The sequence below is a fragment of the Pongo abelii genome, chromosome 10 (genome assembly GCF_028885655.2).
Source record: "Pongo abelii isolate AG06213 chromosome 10, NHGRI_mPonAbe1-v2.0_pri, whole genome shotgun sequence".
Classification (NCBI taxonomy): Eukaryota; Metazoa; Chordata; class Mammalia; order Primates; family Hominidae; genus Pongo; species Pongo abelii.
In genome coordinates, this window is record NC_071995.2 from 67,699,425 (window position 1) to 67,716,781 (window position 17,357).

The 17,357-nt window shown below is 39.5% G+C and overlaps 1 protein-coding gene across 3 annotated transcripts in view; it reads right to left on the bottom strand.

Moving 5' to 3' along the window:
- The window catches only part of BEST3 (bestrophin 3), a 59,982-nt gene extending 43,672 nt beyond the window's left edge, over positions 1-16,310 (bottom strand). The window contains exons 1-4 of one of the 3 annotated variants that reach the window (XM_009248024.3): positions 16,211-16,310; positions 14,653-14,819; positions 11,380-11,474; positions 10,685-10,918 (exon numbers count right to left, since the gene is read on the bottom strand). In XM_009248024.3, the coding sequence (XP_009246299.1) occupies positions 10,685-10,918; positions 11,380-11,474; positions 14,653-14,804 (481 nt within the window). In that variant the 5' untranslated portion in view covers positions 14,805-14,819; positions 16,211-16,310. Of the gene's footprint in view, positions 1-1,525; positions 1,582-10,684; positions 10,919-11,379; positions 11,475-14,652; positions 14,820-16,210 lie in introns of those variants that run through there. The other 2 variants (XM_002823512.4, XM_009248025.3) reach the window with 2 other exon arrangements.
- Between the last annotated feature and the right edge of the window lie 1,047 nt (positions 16,311-17,357).

Genomic DNA, 17,357 nt, shown 5'->3' on the forward strand with positions numbered 1-17,357 from the left:
CATTTATATATTGGTTTCAATCTCTGTCATTTGACCAAAGAATAACTTTATCTCTGGTTATTTTTTATTCAGAAGTATGGATCAAATTGTGCTAGCAAGTCCTTTCTTAGCTTCTAAGTAGAAAGCAAATATGCAGAGTGAGGGTTTATTTGGTGCAAACACTAAAGCAAGAGATTGAAAGAGGACAAGTAGAGCAAGAAGAGCTGGTGATTTTGTTTTTAGCACAAATTTATTGAGTATTTTGCTAGGTGCTGTGAAAGATGAATGACAATCACTGAGACATTAATGTATTCTCTAAGAATATATAAGCAGAATAATTTTTGTTATTCCTTGCGGGGTCACACATCTTACTTATCCAAAGTGTGAAAGGAAAATATCTTCGGTCCCCAAAATCACTAAGCTAAAGGGAAAAATCAAGTTGCGAACTGCTTAAAGCAAACCTGCCTCCCATTCTATTAAAGTCATTGCTCCGTTCACTGAGATAAATGCATATCTGATTGCCTCCTTTGGAGAGGCTAATCAGAAACCCAGAAGAATGCAACCATTTGTCTCTTATCTACCTATGACCTGGAAGCCCCCTCCCCACTTTGAGTTGTCCCCCGCTTTTCCAGACTGAACCAATGTTTATCTTACATATGTTGATCGATGTCTCATGTCTTCCTACAATGCATAAAACCAAACTGTTCTGACCGCTTTGGGCACATGTCATCAGGACCACCTGAGGCTGTGTCACGGGTGCACATCCTCAACCTTAGCAAAATAAACTTTCTAAATTAACTGAGACCTGTCTCAGATTTTGGGGGTTCACAAAAGTAACTCCACCTTTGGAAATCAAAGTTGGCCAACTGAAAGAAAATCTCTAGATTGTTGGTCAAGTCCATTCCAAAAGTATTTGTTATGAAATGGAATGTCACCCTTATCAGGACTTCAAGCCATTTTAAGCAGAGACCAATAGTTTTTTCCAGAATATGATCATTATTGTCTTTGCTGAGGCTATGCTAATTATAGTTACTGATTTTCCACAGTTCAGCAACACTCTCAGTGGGCTTGTCCTCCCACCACTTGGTTCCCTACACGTGCCTGTCTCCATGCCATGCTCTCCTCAGGCCCCATCACACCCCTGGCATAGCTATTTTATCCTGCCGTTGCATCTGCCTACAGTTTCTCTTGCTATTGCTTTTCCTTCTGGCTGGCTCAGCTCTGCTCAGCAATTTTCATATTGTTTATCCCCAAATCCCTCCTTCATCTTTCTAATCAGAGTAAAATCTATCTCTCAATATAGATACATGTTTGCATTTACTCCCAATTGAGTTGTGGTTTGATGGAGCAGGATCTGCTACTTTAAGACAAAATTTTATTGCCCTCAAGCCAAAGGATTAATTACATCCATTGATAGACAAAATTCCAGTCATCATAGAGATTCTGCCTGCTGTACAGTTGGTCTATTTTTCCTTGATTGAAGTTGAGGCAGATGTCTTTTGCCTTTCAAGCAGAGTATTCAAACGAGGCTCTATTAGCAGAGGAACTAAAAGCTCTGCATCTCAAAACTTGAAGGCAGAATGGGTTTGATGCCAGTTCTTTCTGAAAGAGAAAGTTGTGTATTCAGCATCTGAGCCCTTCTCCAAGGGATGACACTTTTTCAGGAAGAGTGCAACGTGCCTGGCTTGTTTTAATCTCTGTGTTTTCCAAATGAATGGAATGAAGCCACTAGCTTCAGCTACAGCTGTCCTTTCCATTCAACAGAAGAGGTTTAGAAATCCCTGTCAATTGGGAAAATCAAGGGGGGAGCAAAATGAGATTGAGAGAGGGATGAAATCACATTGCAACAACATCATGCAGGGCAGGATGTCAACCAGGTTTTTTGTTTGTTTGTTTGTTTGTTTTACCATGAACCATAGTAAGATATATGTTGTTCACAAAACAGTTATTGGCCTTGCCACATGATGTGCTTTCTGCTATTCTATTCTATTCTATTCTATTCTATTCTATTCTATTCTATTCTATTCTATTCTACTCTATTCTATTGTTCTCCGTTGCATTCCACTAAAAATGCTGTTACAAGCCATTAACCTGATTTAAGAATCCCATAATGAGTTACAAACCACAGCTGGAAAAGCCTGAAATAGGCTACGGTGGAGTAAAATCAGTTTCTGGGAGTAGCAATAAGGAACAGAGACAGACACTCCTCTATTATATTGATATGAGCAAATCTCTAGTTACCTATATCCTTGTCCATAAATTAGTATCCCATCTGGTAATTCACTGCCTTCTCCATAATCACACACAAGAAATAACATACAAAGAAATCAGTGCTTTTAAATCCTCATCTGCACAGTGGCCCAGAATTTTATTTGCCCTGTGTAGAATACATCTGAGGCAATTTGCAGATGAAATCGGAGGAATTAATTGATGTGTTCTAGTGCAGCTGTTCCTAAACTCTGCTATATATTACAATGGTCTGGGGAGTTTTGAAAAATCCTGATGCCCAGGTTGCTCTACATACCTAATGAATCCTAATATCTGAGAATGGGAGTCAGGCGTCAGAATTTTTAAAAGATCACCAGAGATTCCAACATGCAGGAAAGTTTAGGTTGAACAACTGCCCTAGTGCTGATCATTTCAGCATTCTCACTCTGGGTCAAACATCCTGCAGTGCTTCTAGGGAGCCTGTTTAAAATGTCAGTTTCTAGGTCCTAAGCCCTAGATCTAGATTCTGATTCCCTAGGTTGCCTAGGAACCTGCAGTTTAAATAAGCACCCTTGCTAATTCAGTGAATGGTCTGCAACCATACTTTGAGAAACATTGAGTGGATAGCCTTTATTTAACTCCTAAAACAGAAATGTAGGGGGAACCTTCAAACACTGACCAACCGAGACTGCCTATCCATGCTATTAATTCAAGAAGGGGTAGTTTTGCATGCACCTTCTCTCATGTGCAGAGCAACTACACATAGGTGAGTCAAGTTTCACTCACAGGATGACATTCTGTCTGTTCCGGGCTCATCATGTGAGACTACAGAGGGGTGACTTACTCAGCCTCTAAAAGTTCAGCCAACAGAGGAAAAACTGGCACAGCTGTGAATATCACTATCCCCTTGGCTCTCACTCTTGTAACACAAGGCAGTGGAGATTCAGAGACCAAGGAGCCCCAGAGCTGTGTAATGGATCAGGGAAAAAAAAAAAAAAAAAAAAAAAAAAAAACAGCCCACCCAGGGCAGAAATGTTATACCAGATTAAATTAATTTTGTGAATGTTACATAATATATTATATAAAAGTCATTTTAGTTTACCTAGTGAAAGAAGAGAAGATCACAGATTAAATGATCTATCTGTGCCAGAAACGCAAATGTGGTTCTAACAGTATTAATTCCATGTTAGAGAAAAGCTTGCTTGTTTGAATAATATTATTGTTTTCCTTGAGTTTGTACATTAGTCCCAAAAAACAGCCTCAAGAAAACAGGACCTTCAACAGAGATAAAAGAAAATATGCTGGGTGGGCTCGGTGGCTCACGCCTGTAATCCCAGCACTTTGAGAGGCCAAGGTGGGATCACTTGAGGCCAGGAGTTCGAGACCAGCCTGGCCAACATGGTGAAACCCTGTCTCTACTAAAAATACAAAAATTAGCTGGGTGTGGTGGCATGTGCCTGTAATCCCAGCTATTTGGGCAGCTGAGGCAGGAGAAGCACTTGAACTGGGGAGGCAGAGGTTGCAGTGAGCCAAGATTTCAACACTATACTCCAGCCTGGGCAACAGAGCAAGATTCTGCCTCAAAAAAAAAAAAAAAAAAAGAAAGAAAGAAAGAAAAGAAAAGAAAAAAAGAAAGAAAGAAAATACGCTGACCAACAGCTCTGGGAATGGGCTGACTAGCCTGTAAGAATAGGCTGATGGCACCTGCAGAAGGTCGCAAAACTTTCACCAAGAAAGCAATGATTAACTGCCCAGCTGACTGAAACTGCTCACATTTCACAAGACTGTTTTGATCTTCATTTCTCTTAATTTCCCTTAAAAATCCTTTACCTAGAGGCACAATTCTGAAAGGTGGCCTTTCAACCCAGTTCACTGCCTTCCCCTGGTTGCTGACTTCTCAAATAAAGCTAACGTTCCTTTTACCAAAGTTCCTGAGTTGTTTGGCTTTTAAGCAGTAAGTGACCCAGACCTGAGTTCCATTTATAGGGCTAGACTTATAGCCAGAGCATCTGAAGTTAGAACTTTTATCTCAACATCCGTTGACAGCTGGTGGCTTGCTTGGTTATATTAATGTCTGTTAACCATAAGTGTCACTGAAAATTCCAGTGGAGTCTCATCAGGCTCCCTGTAGTCATAGAAGACAGTCAAGAAACTTTACATTAAGATTCCAGGGCAGGCCAGGTGTGGTGGCTCACACCAGAAATCCCAGCCCTTTGGGAGGCTATGGTGGGAAGATTGCTTGAGGCCAGGAGTTCAAGACCAGCATAGGCAACACAGTGAGACTCCGTATCAAAAAAAAAAAAAAAAAAAAAGGGGATTAAACAAATAAATAAATAAATTGGCCAGGCACAGTGGCGCACATCTGTAGTCCTAGTTGCTCAAAAGGCTGAGGCTGGAGGATGGCTTGATCCCAGAAGTTTGAGGCTACCATAAGCTATGACCGTGCTACTGCACTCCAGCTTGGGCAACTGAGTGAGAACGTGTCTCAAAAAAAAAAAAAAAAAAAAGACTTCAAGCCTTTAAGAAAATTAAAGGGCGTTTTTTCCTCAGAGGTTACTGTCTTATAACTACTCTTATGAACTACTAAATACAGACAGAAACTATTTATTTTTGAGAGAGAGAATTGCAATGCAGAGATGTAAAGTTTAACTGTAAATATATTTGTGCTTGTTTATGACAATGATTAATTTAAGATAAGATTTGTAGTAAATTTTACTAATCCTTGAGGATGGGGACCGTATTTGTTCTGCTTGTAAGGGTATTCCCAGTGCCCAGCACAGTGCCTGGCATATATTGTACACACAATAAACCTTTGTTGCATGAGCAAAGGCGTAATAGATCTAGCATCAGCTTGGTAATGTTTCTTTAAGAGGAATGTATATAATTTCCTATTACGTATCATTGTGCTTCTGGTAAGTAATTTTGAAGATAACTACTTTCCTCTCCTGATGCTTGTAAATACTAGATAAGATGTTTTGATCCAGTATGAGACCATACTATATGCACACAACTAAGGTCATCACTTGACTCAGCCAGGAACTGGAACTGTGCATCTGACTTGACTTGGAATGAATGACATCTCCCAGGGCAGGTGATCGGAATGACTGGAATTTTCCAGAGCAGATTTGTAGCCAATAGGCAAAAGTAACAGAGACTGTTGCAGTTTCTCCGATAAATAACTGATCACAGACCAGTTCAGGGACTTTTCAGCATAATAGACATTATTCTGAATTCCACTGTTGTATTTTTATTTTTATATAAGCAGAAACAAAAACTTTTTTATTTTTAATTTGAGAAATTTAACCTGTAGCATCAAATTATATATATTTCCCCAGCAGCATGTGTTTTGGTCTTTTTATTTTTCAGAATAATGTAACTTGACTGTCCAACTTAAAAGCAAGAAAAGTTCAAGGATGAGCAGGTATGTGACCTAGTTCATCCAGCTCCAGCCAAGGAATTGCCAGATGCTTCAGAAGGAGGTGCTGGTCCTCACTCTTGGCCCTCTCGCTTATTTCCTTCTGGCCAGCACTGAATCTATGTAGGCAAAAACCCTTGCAGAACAAAGAGAAGCTGGAGGGAAACCAATTGCCTCAAAGCCCATTGCTTCCCAGAGTGCAAGCCAGGGACCACCAGCCTCAGAGTCTCCAGGAGTCTGTTCAACACATTGATTCCTGGAGCCCATTCCAGACCTACTGAGTCAGAATCTCTGGGAATGGTATCGTGGGATCCAAATTTTTAGCAATATTGATTTTAACAATATGTAATGGACCCTGAAGTTTGAGAACATGTACTTTTTCTTACAGGTGATTTTATGTAGAGAATTCAACTGACAAGAAAGTCCTTCATGCCCTTAACCTTGTCCCCACCCCTTTGGGGCCCTCAGTACTTTACTTACCAGTCCTCTCTACTCTCAGGCAGGAGCAGGTGCTCTGGCTTTGGACTCAGGGGATTTGCCAAACATTTTCCGCCATCCCTGAACTTCCTGTTCTTCCCAGAAACCTTGGCACAGGCAAAGGACAGTCAGAGAGTGGTGGAGGCATATGCCCAGTTGGAAGAACTTGGAAGCAGACCCCATGTGCAGACTCTGAGTCAGCCCTCTCTGCTGGGGAAAGGAGCAGGAAGTTCAGTGAGTCAGCGCTGCCGGTGACAGGGGGTGCCGGCCTGGGGCAGCCAGGAAGACAGGCCCCTGAAGCGTCTCTCCTGGCTTAGAGGATAGTGGCTTGGAACCTTTGCCCTGCCGCCTAACACCCAATGCATGCGTATAGTATGGTCTTATACTGAATCAAAACATCTTATCCAGTATTTACAAGCCTCAAGAGAGGAAAGTAGTCATCTTCAAAATTACTTACCAGAAGCACAATATATTCCTGTGGGGACAAGCTGTACCTACTACCTCTTTTCTGCCTTTTGAGAAAATACTTAGGAATTAATGATAGCAACTGGGACCTTTTCACTGAGATAATCAGTGATTGTGTCACAGGACCCTTGGCAAGGCTTTCACCTCATCATAGCTCCTCTGTCAGTTCTCTTCTCTCTTCATCCACTTCAGACAAACCAACCAAAAAGTTTAAGTCAGAACAATGCTTGTTACATCCAAGCAGGTGGAATTCAAATCCCTTACACAGTAGCCTCCCACCAGACTCTTCCTCAAAGCTCTTCTTCGTAATTCAGGAACCTCAAGCTGGAACCTCGAATCCATCCTTTCTTAATTGCTGCTGCTTTGTTATAGGTAATGAGTTGGTGGTTGCCAAAGCCTTTTGCCCCAGGAGTGAGAAAAAGGGTTTAAAAAATAAGCATTTCAGAAAAGATGCAATACTTCTCAAACTTTGGGGTACTAAAAAAACCAACACAGGAGCATGTTTCACTGCAGATTCCTAGGCTGTACATCCAAAGGTTCTATTAGGTTCTATAATAATTCAGAGGGACTGACGTGGGTGGGACCCAGGAATATACATTTTAAATAAATAAACTCAAGTTATTCAAGATGTAGAGGGCCTGTGGGTCTGTGGATCACTCCTAGAGACTAGTTTAAATGTACATCCAGAAGTGAAGGACTCATTTTGAGATTCCCTTGGAATGGCAGAAACATTGGTAGCTGAGCAGATAGAAGTATTTCAGTGTTCCACATGCCTCGGAAAGGGAAAAGTCTGAATGCAAGTACGTGGCAGACATCTGTACAAGTTTGAGAGGGAGTGGGACTTGGTATTCTGAAAAATACACTCAAAGGAAATGAAATCACGTCATTTTCCTATTTGCCTCCCCATATCTACTTGCCCCTCAGACCTGAGCACAGCTCAGTCCTCTGAGCTCATGTCTGACCAGAGGCCCCAGAGGCCTCTCCATTGCCAGCCAACCTGGCTTCTTCCTGGTGTGCTTTTAATATGAAGGTGACACTAAGAAGATGAGATTTGCTTTGAGGATTGGACCTGGCATCTGATTCCTGTCAGAATGCACGCTCTTCATTTCAAGGATGCGTCAGAACTAGAGAAATATCACCTCTGTCCATCCAAGTAAACTTTAGCTCATCAACTTGGAATAGGTCATATGTTTCTTGTTTGTTTTTAGGTCTTTCTTAGAGATGGTAATTCTTAATCTGTTTGTTCCTGGAGACATTAAGGTAAGATAAAATTGAGTTGTCTAGTAGCATTTGTAACTAGGTCATTCTGAAACAGTATTCTACTTTCATGTTTGGAGGAAGGATGGCAATACATTTTCTTTAAAGTTCCTACTGATTTTACATTATCATATACCTGTACATGTGCCAGGCCTTCAGACCCTCCCCCTGAATCCCCCTTAACCAACTCCTGGCACCCATTACTTTCTCACATCTCAGTCTGCATCTCTAACAACGTCATCTACACCCTTCTTCCTTATTTCCACCTTGACATTCACAACCTCTGGATCAAAGCAGATCAAAAAGACCTGGGATATTATATTAATAACAAGTCCTCTAAAGTGGCTAGAGTGCTATGTTATGCTGTTGTTTGAGATATAATTTCATTACAATGGCAAGAAATCATGCAGCACTTACTGTGTGCCAGGAATGCTCTAAACATTTTGCAAATACTAACTTTTTTAATCCTCATAACAAGCCTATGGGATATATGAGGTAGGTACTATTATATGTTACTTTAAGTCCATTTTATGGATGAGGAAACTGAGGAACAGAATGGTTAACTAACTCAGACAAAGTCATGTAGCTAGTAAGCTGTCAGATAAAGTTTCAAACCCTTACTCCGTGTTCTTAATCATTGTGAAAGTTGATAACATAACTGGGTCATTCTTGTCATACCCAACTAAAACAGAGTCAAGAAGCCACGAGGAAAAAGCAGCTGAGGCCGGGCATGGTGGCTCACGCCTGTAATCCCAGCACTTTGGGAGGCCGAGGCGGGCGGATCACAAGGTCAAGAGATTGAGACCATCCTGCCAACATGGTGAAACCCTGTCTCTACTAAAATACAAAAAATTAGCCGGGCATGGTGCTGTGCGCCTGTAGTCCCAGCTGCTCAGGAGGCTGAGGCAGGGGAATCGCTTGAACCCGGGAGGCAGAGATTGCAGTGAGCCAAGATAGTGCCACTTCACTCCAGCCTGGCCACAGAGCAAGACTCTGTCTCAAAAAAAAATTCTCTGCAGGCCTGGTTGCTGAAACTGCCTGCTATTACCTGAAACCAGTTTTATAGTTGCTGAAATGATCTGCTGCAACTTGAAGACTAATTTTACCCACCTCCATCACTCACCAGTCAAAACTTGCCAGCTCCCCAGAAACTTACTAGTGCCAATGAACTTTTTCAAAGAGCAATATGTAACATTTCTGTCTTTTTATAAAACCTCCAACTTTCTCTTTGTATTTTGGACATACTGAATACCATCTGGTCTGTGTGTATGCCTCAAACTGGAGTTCTTTCTTCTTAAATAAAATGTGAAATGTAGACATTCATCTCTACAGTTTTATTTTGGCTTCAGTAGTCACTATCTGTATTAGCCATTTAAGAAGGCAAAACAAAAACAACAACAACAAAAAAAGCCAACACAAACTCCAAAACAAACAAAAACTATTATCTGAAAATATCTATTTTCCAGGACTTTTCAGAAAAGGAGACTAAATACTGCAAACTAATGTGAGACTGGACTCAATGTGAAGGCAGAATCCCCTCACGGTTCTTATCCATATGTGCCAAGAATTATCTCATTTAATCCTCGCCCTACTGAAGGCTGACTTAACAGCTTCTTTGCTAAATATTTACACACCAAAGAGAATCATCCTTTAACTATCTACATCTCCTTTGAGGCACGAGAGACAAGAGGTCCATACTAAAACAGCTTTTGACTGTCACCTCTCAGTGTCTGCCTAGATGAAACTGACATTGCCGGTTCCTACCAGAATCTATTAGAAAGTATTAACTTAGGAGTTTGGAGCCTAAATTTTAATTCTGGCTTCTCCACTGATCAGCTGTGTAATTCAGGGCAGGTTATAACGTTTCTGAATCTATTTTCTACCTTTTTCATGTTTTCTTGAGGTCCAAATGAAATAGCTATAAAGGAGACAAACCGTATAGTGCTGGAAAACTGTAAGTTAATATGACAGATTATTTTTATTTATTTATTTTTTTGGGACTGATGGGGACCTTGTCGCCCAGGGTGGAATGCAATGGCACAATCTTGGCTCACTGCAACCTCCACTTCTCAGGTTCAAGCGATTCTCCTGCCTCAGCCTCCCGAGTAGCTGCAATTACAGGCGGGAGCCAGCAAGCCCAGCTAATTATTGTATTTTTAGTAGAGACAGGGTTTCACCATGTTGGCCAGGCTTGTCTGGAACTCCTGACCTCAGGTGATCCACCCGCCTGGGCCTCCCAAAGAGCTCGCCCAGCCAGATTGTTTAAATAAATAGGATAATTACTATGTTTACCTTAAGGCAACGTTACTATCTGCCACTTTCTCTCCCCCACCTCTGAAGTAAACTTGAGGGCAGGAACCATGTCTTATTCATCTTTGTCTCTTAGTTTGCTTCTGGCACGTGGTAGGTAATCAATAAATGTTTCTTTTTCTTTTCTTTCCTTTCTTTCTCTCTCTTTTTTTTTTTTTTTTTTTTTTTTTTTTTTTGAGACAGGTCTGGCTCTGTGGCCCAGGCTGGAGTGCAGTGCTGCAATCTCCCGTCACTGCAACCTCTGCCTCCGCCTCCCGGGTTCAAGTGATTCTCGTGCCTCAGCCTCCCCAGTAGCTGAGATTACAGGCACATGCCACCACGTCCGGCTAATTTTTCCTATTTTTAGTAGAGCTGGGGTTTCGCCATGTTGGCCAGGTTTGTCTCAAACTCCTGACCTCAGGTGATCCGCCCGCCTCGACCTTCCCAAGTGCTGGGATTACAGGCATGGGCCACCGCGCCCGACCAATAAATGTTTCTTGAGTGAATAAACAAACATAAGGAATTTTCAAAGGAATTCTGGAGGTCCTGTCTCAGCTGAGAAGAGCCTATGGAAGGAAAAGCTATTCGTAGTACCTGCTTCAACCACGTGGTCCATTGTGGGAAACCTTTTGTACACAGCAGTGCTCACCGAGCGAAAGATGAGCAGGGAGGTGAGATTGACGTAGCGCATCAGCGTCCTTCTAAGCAGGCGCCCGTGCTCGTCGCTTCCGTGAACACTGCTGGAGATGAGGAACATTAGCCTGTCTGGCCAGGGCAAATTCACAAACTGGTTCCACCATCGGTTCACTACCAGAGTAACATAAAACCCTGTAGAATAACAGGAAATTATAAAGCAGTTTCTTACAGCAGACACGTTGGTGACACTGATGCTTTTAGCTGAATTTTAGCCTTTTTAGAGGTTGGAGGACAAAAATATGTTATTATTCATATCTTCTGATTTTGCCTTCCAGAAAAAAATGTCATTTGTGCCTGGCAATGCCTAAGCACCCTGTAAGTGGGTATTAGATCTCAAATATTGACTGCAAAAATGGAGAGTTAGTGAAGAGAAAGCTTAAATGTCCAATAGCAGATTATTTCCTCAAACTTGTTTGGTGTTAATTTAGCAAAAGCAGCCGTGAAGGCAAACCTTATGGATGATTCTGGTTCTATTGCAAGCAGTGGCTTTTCAGGCATGCCTCTCAGCTTGGAAACACTCCCATGCAGAGTCATCGGTGTCATCCTAACGGAGACAGCTATGTGGCTGCAATCTGCGTGTGACCTATACTTACCAAGCACAAAGGTTACTGGAATTTGTTCAGCATATCTGTCACAGTAAATTGATAATTTTTCAAAGTAACGTTTTTGGGCTCCTGTAAGTAACAATCTGAAGCAAAAATAAAATGCACAGCCCTTTATGATATTATACTTCTGCACCTGCTTTGCAAGTGACATTAAGTGCAAACAATTAAGCACAAATAATCTGTTTTATTTTTGAAGGAGCAATAATTTTTTCCTTTTTTCTTAAACCGATGTGTCTTGAAAGCTTTTTAATTGCTTAATGTTTCAAGTGCTAACATTTTGTAAACATGATTGGCTATTAAACAGTGGGATTAATTAATCATTTTATTTTAAAAACTATATTTTAAAAGTTTTATATGATTGATTCATTGGATTTAGAGCAAGGTATGTTACAAAATAGTTCAGTTTTCAATCATTCATCAGGAATACCTTAAAAAGAGTGTATTATTGATTAAGTATGAATTAGCATTATTAAGTAATTGTTAAATAATAACACTGAATTTGACACCTTGATCTTTCTCCTGAATATGCTACTTAGCACATTCTTGATTATCATGTGTATAATATCCCTTCAAGGGATATTATACTTGCTCATTTTAAAGCCCAGAATTGTTTGGAGTCTAAAAGAAATTTAACAATGAGAAATGAAAACTTTCATTATTAAATTTAGTCACTCTCTCAAAATTTATATTATAGATCTAACCCAACCTGCTCAAACCCCATTTTCTGGTATCGTTAAACATAAGTGCATTTAATGAGGCCATTACTGATATTTACATTATAGGGAAGAGATTCAGAGTCTGGAGAAATGTTTTAAGGCAAACTAATAATAATTACCAAAATACAGGAAGGAAAGCCAAACAGATGAATTCAAGTAAATCAACGAGTGTAGCTGTTCCAAAGGAAGAAGGAACTCAAGGAAAGATCCATTATAACAAGCATCAAAAGCTCATTTGGGTCAGTAGAACTTTGATAAAGGAAGCAAAAGGATAATGAGATAACAGTAAGCAACCAATTAGATTGCAGATAGAGAGCTGTTGGGAGCTGGTCCTGACAAAGAAGGTGTGTGGGGTACAGGGTGAGCTTGGAGTTCCTGCCCCAGCTTTGGAAGAGGTGTTAGAATTACTGAAGTCAGGGAAAGCTGACAGGAGAGGTACCAGATTGTTGCAGAGGTCTATTAGGGTTATGCTGATGACAATTACAGCCAGAATGGTTTCTGATGTTCAAATAGACATGGTCAAAGAGGATTTAAATGTGGAAAGCATGGACCTTTTTTAAAGTCAGACAAAGCCAGATTTTAATTCCAAGTCTGACACTTATGAATTTGGACTTTGAGCATATTTTTGAATCTCTCTGAGTCTCAGTTTTCTCATCTGTAAGTGGGGATAAAAATATCTATATATAAGGGGTATTGTAAAGATTAAATAATATATGTATACGTATATATAACCACTTAACAAATTGCCTCATACTTAGTTAGTAATAAAATGGTTGGTATTAATAGTTGGCCAAAGAAAAAATATTTGGCTAATAGATGTAGAAATTTTAATAGCTAGAAAGTATTTCAGAAATTATTTTGTCAAATTTCTCCAAAAATAGAAATAAATGTAATCAAATGAATGAATCTGGTTCCTCCTTATAATTTTTGTTAGGAATAATTATGTACTTAGAGCTAATAAAGACTTAGAGAATGAAACTACATCTATATTTTTCTATAGATATGTTTGATTTTCTTGACAAACTCATCCTATAGTTCTTGGTATACCTTTGATTAAGATAGAAAGATCTATTTTAATAAGGTATTACAATTGAACTTTAAAAATTTAAGGATGACTTGAACTGATAATTTTTGTTATAAATGTAAGCCCTCTGCTTTAGAAGAAATACATGCATAAAATTTTGTGGGGTATAATTATGATATTGGAACAAAAGTTGAGGCCCCAAGGAACATTTCTAGCTACACTGCAACTGTACTAAGGGCTATTCTGTTCTATTCTTAGCAGCAGTAGCAGCAATAAATTCACATTAGTAAAAATGAACTAATGAGATAATTATCATGAAACACCATTGTATCTTTTACCATTTCATATTCTGAAGGCTTAGGTGATACATACCTAAATTGCCAAAATAATATCATATTATATGACATGTCTGAAAAATTATTAGAGGTTGTTAATAAGACTTTCCCTCTAAAAATATTTTGTCAAAATATATACCAATGCATACACTTGCTTGGAAGGGTTGTTTTGACGTATGGAAAAATAGCTCTACCTATTTTACTTTTAATAATTATCAGTCAACTAAATTAATATCCTTCTTTTCCAAAGGAGATCCTGTTGGTGCAAGGAAGAATGTGAGAGCAATGAACACAAATTTGTTTATCTGTATGCAGAAGAAAAACAACAAACTATGTACATAGAAAAAATGGAAATACAGCCTCAAAAACCTTTAGCTTTCCTGTTTTAAGTTTTAGCTCCCTCCAGAGAAGAAATTTATGCATTCAATTTTAATAAAAAAAAGCTTTAAAATCTCATAAGTCTTCCCTTTTATCATACTGATGAAATTTTATTAAGACTATAATTTTTCATCTTAAAAGTATTTCTTGGACTTGATATTGCTCAAATTTCCTGTCAATGTGACAGGCATATGTTGTAATGTTATAAAGAATAAGCACCTCCTTTTGTGAACATAATATACCCTCAACTCAGAAAATGGAAAGAAAATAAATTAGTCTACAGGCCTTTGCTTTAGTTGAGGTACTGTTAAGCGTGGCAGGCATCAACCTGGATAAGATATTTTCATTCCAGGCAAAAAGAAGGAAAGTTTTTGCCTGACATACACCAATCATGAACATGTTGATTAAATAAGTAGTTGCTACAAGCTGTCAAATCATCAACTGTGAATGACAGGTTGACAGAAGCACAAATAATTATTGTCTGTGGACTTTGCTCATTCAAAAATCTTTACATAGTAAGGATCTAAGGATAATCCTTCCATTTTATGCCTGTTGCAACAGTCTTGAGGCACAACTGGGGCTGGAATGAAGGCCACCTGAATCTTACAGTGAGGGTCTATTTTACATCCTAACAATGGTTTGTGGTGGCTTAAAATCTGTCCTGAGGGGAAGAAGACAAAAGAGAGGCTCATGCAAAAAAGGAGTTACATAACGCAAAGTCAGTGGCAATCAAAAGGTTCAGATTTTTGAGACTGTATTCTTATACAATATCTGATGGCCATTTAAGGAGACATGCAAAGAAAAGTACCTGTACACCAAACTTATTGCTGTATAAAGAACAGCAAAAACAATAAATTCCCTGTACAGTAGTTTGTAGATGCTGCCTCTCCACTTGAAGAGTAACCTATGAAATCCAAAAAATGTTGCATTTGCTACTTTACTGGAGTAAGTGACAGTCATCTTGGACAGTTTTTTCTAGAAGAGCAAGAAGACAAAACACAAGTAAAAAGCAATGTTTAAAATAGGGCATAAATCTGTATGTCTGTATATCAAGGAAATTCAAGCCAGCAACTAGTCAGCCATATCTCTGTTTTGTCTTTCTTAGTTTCTGTAATTCGGAACTTTCAGATAACCATTATCTCAGTTTAGCAGAAAGCAGGAGGAAAGGAGTCTCTGGGAAGAGTAATATTAGACATCTTAAACTTGCCTTAACTGTTAAATATTATTTTTAGATTATATAGCCATTGGTCAATATATATTTGAATGAACAAATGAGACAAACAAGGCCCTCATGAGAATTTAATTGATGGGGCACTTTTGGTGGGTTTGATTGCATGTAGATGTCTCTCTAGTGGAGGTCCAAATGCTTCGTTAGCACTCATTGCATTTCAAAAGGCAGCGAAAAAGTTGCATCATAGTGATAAATAAGAATGGTGCAGTTTCCCCATGAAAAGTTGTACATAAATGCTTAGGGATGGTTCACATTCTCTTTGGAGTTGAACAAAATGAGGTCATTATTTACGACTCTTTCTACTTGAGTCCATTTCATGAATGTGGTTAGGATGAGCACTGGGCCCAAAAGCCTTGTTTTCAGTGAGTTCTTTGGAATTCCACCACTTTTCACCAAGACATTAAATATTCAGGTTTTGAAACAGACAGCGCAAAGCTAATCTTTGCAAATCCTGCTCAATTTCTGGCTAAGATAGAACATATGCAAATAAAATGAGATTTACTTAAAATCTTACTTTTCTCGAAAGGATCTACGAGGAGAGTCTTATAGAGCTACTTAGACTGAAATCATGAAGCTTTTAGGTAGAATTGTACTAGACACAAAAAATAAATTCTGTAGCAGATTTCTTTTGTAAAGTAGCCTACACCACACATTTTATCATAAACAGGAAAATTTTCTATCTTTACTCATTGCTGGAAAAACAATTCAACTCTGATTTGCCTATTTTCCCTAAGGAAATGAAACTCTGGAGCTACATTTACAGCATTTTCTAAAATCACAAACTTAGCTTTCAACATTACTGATTTTAATAAAGAAGGCAGGGCCTTTTGGCACAAGTAACTGGCATTACAAAAGGATGGGACTCATGCCACAAAACCGGTTTTATTTTTCCATCCTTACGTTGTCTATTTGCCTAGTGCGAATACAGCCAAAATTGGGAGAGGAGCATAATAAATTAAACCCATTTCATAATTTGTTCTCATGGACTCCCAGTAGTTTTAAATAACAGTCCTTAAATAACTTTCCTTTCTTTCATTTAGTAGTACACTCTTCTTTTTAAAATCTGCCAGGAAAATGAAAATCACAGCAAGTAGAGGTCAGAATTAAAATGCATAGGTTTACTCTGGGCACTAACCTATTTATTTGGTTTGTAGTCTCCGACAGGAAAGAGAATCTTCAAATTTCAGGCTCCCCCTGAAGAGGTGCCTTCAGGTCGGTGCTGCACGCCCAGTGTCACCCTTCACTCGTGCACAGTCAGATTTTCTTTCTCTTCTCTGGCCACTGAGAGGACCCAGAGTGTGACAAGAACAGGGGTTAAATGTTTTTCCACTTGTGGAAGCCTGTTTATGCCAGTTTACCCACTGATGACAGTTATATCTGGGAACAAACAGAAGCAACAGCTGCTGATGCTGCTTTTTTCTAAGCTATAATTATAACTCCACCTGCCGCCCCAAGTACCCCTTTGAATGAGAAATTGGCAATGACATGAAGGATGTTGGGCCGGTTGTCTGTTAGATTCATTTTGACTCCACCCTGGGATCAAGGAAGAAGGATTCATTTGGCCCTAAAGAGTTCAAAAAAGAGGCCCCACCAGCCAAAAAAAAAAAAAAAAAAAAAAAAGGCTTTTTGTGCTTGAAATGAAGATTAAATTCTTAAAACTGGGCTGGAACGCGGTGGCTCACACCTGTAATCCTAGCACTTTGGGAGGCCGAGGCAGGCTGATCAACTGAGGTCAGGAGTTCGAGACCAGCCTGGCCAACATGGTGAAAACCTGTCTCTACTAAAAATACAACAATTAGCTGGGTCTGGTGGTGGGCTCCTGTAATCTCACCTACTTGGGAGGTTAAGGCTGGAGAATCACTGGAACCCAGGAGGCAGAGGTTGCAGTGAGCTGAGATCACACCACTGCACTCTAGCCTGGGCGACAAAGCAAGACTCTACCTCAAAAAACAAATGAAAAAATTCTTATGAAGCCATAAACTGGGACAGACAAGAATATAAACAGGATTTTTGCCACTTGAGAGGTGTTGAAAATGTTCTTCAATTAAAAGCAACGATTATGTGTTAGTGTGTGTGTGGTGTGTGTTTGTGTTAGAAGAGCACATAGAGAATCATGATATATTGATGGCTTAGTGTAGTGGGAAATAGTAACACATGGATTCATCACTTTTTTTTTTTCATCACTTTTTTTTTTTTTTGAGATGGAGTCTCGCTCTGTTGCCCAGGCTGGAGGGCAGTGGCACGATCTTGGCTCACTGCAACCTCACCTCCCGGGTTCAAGC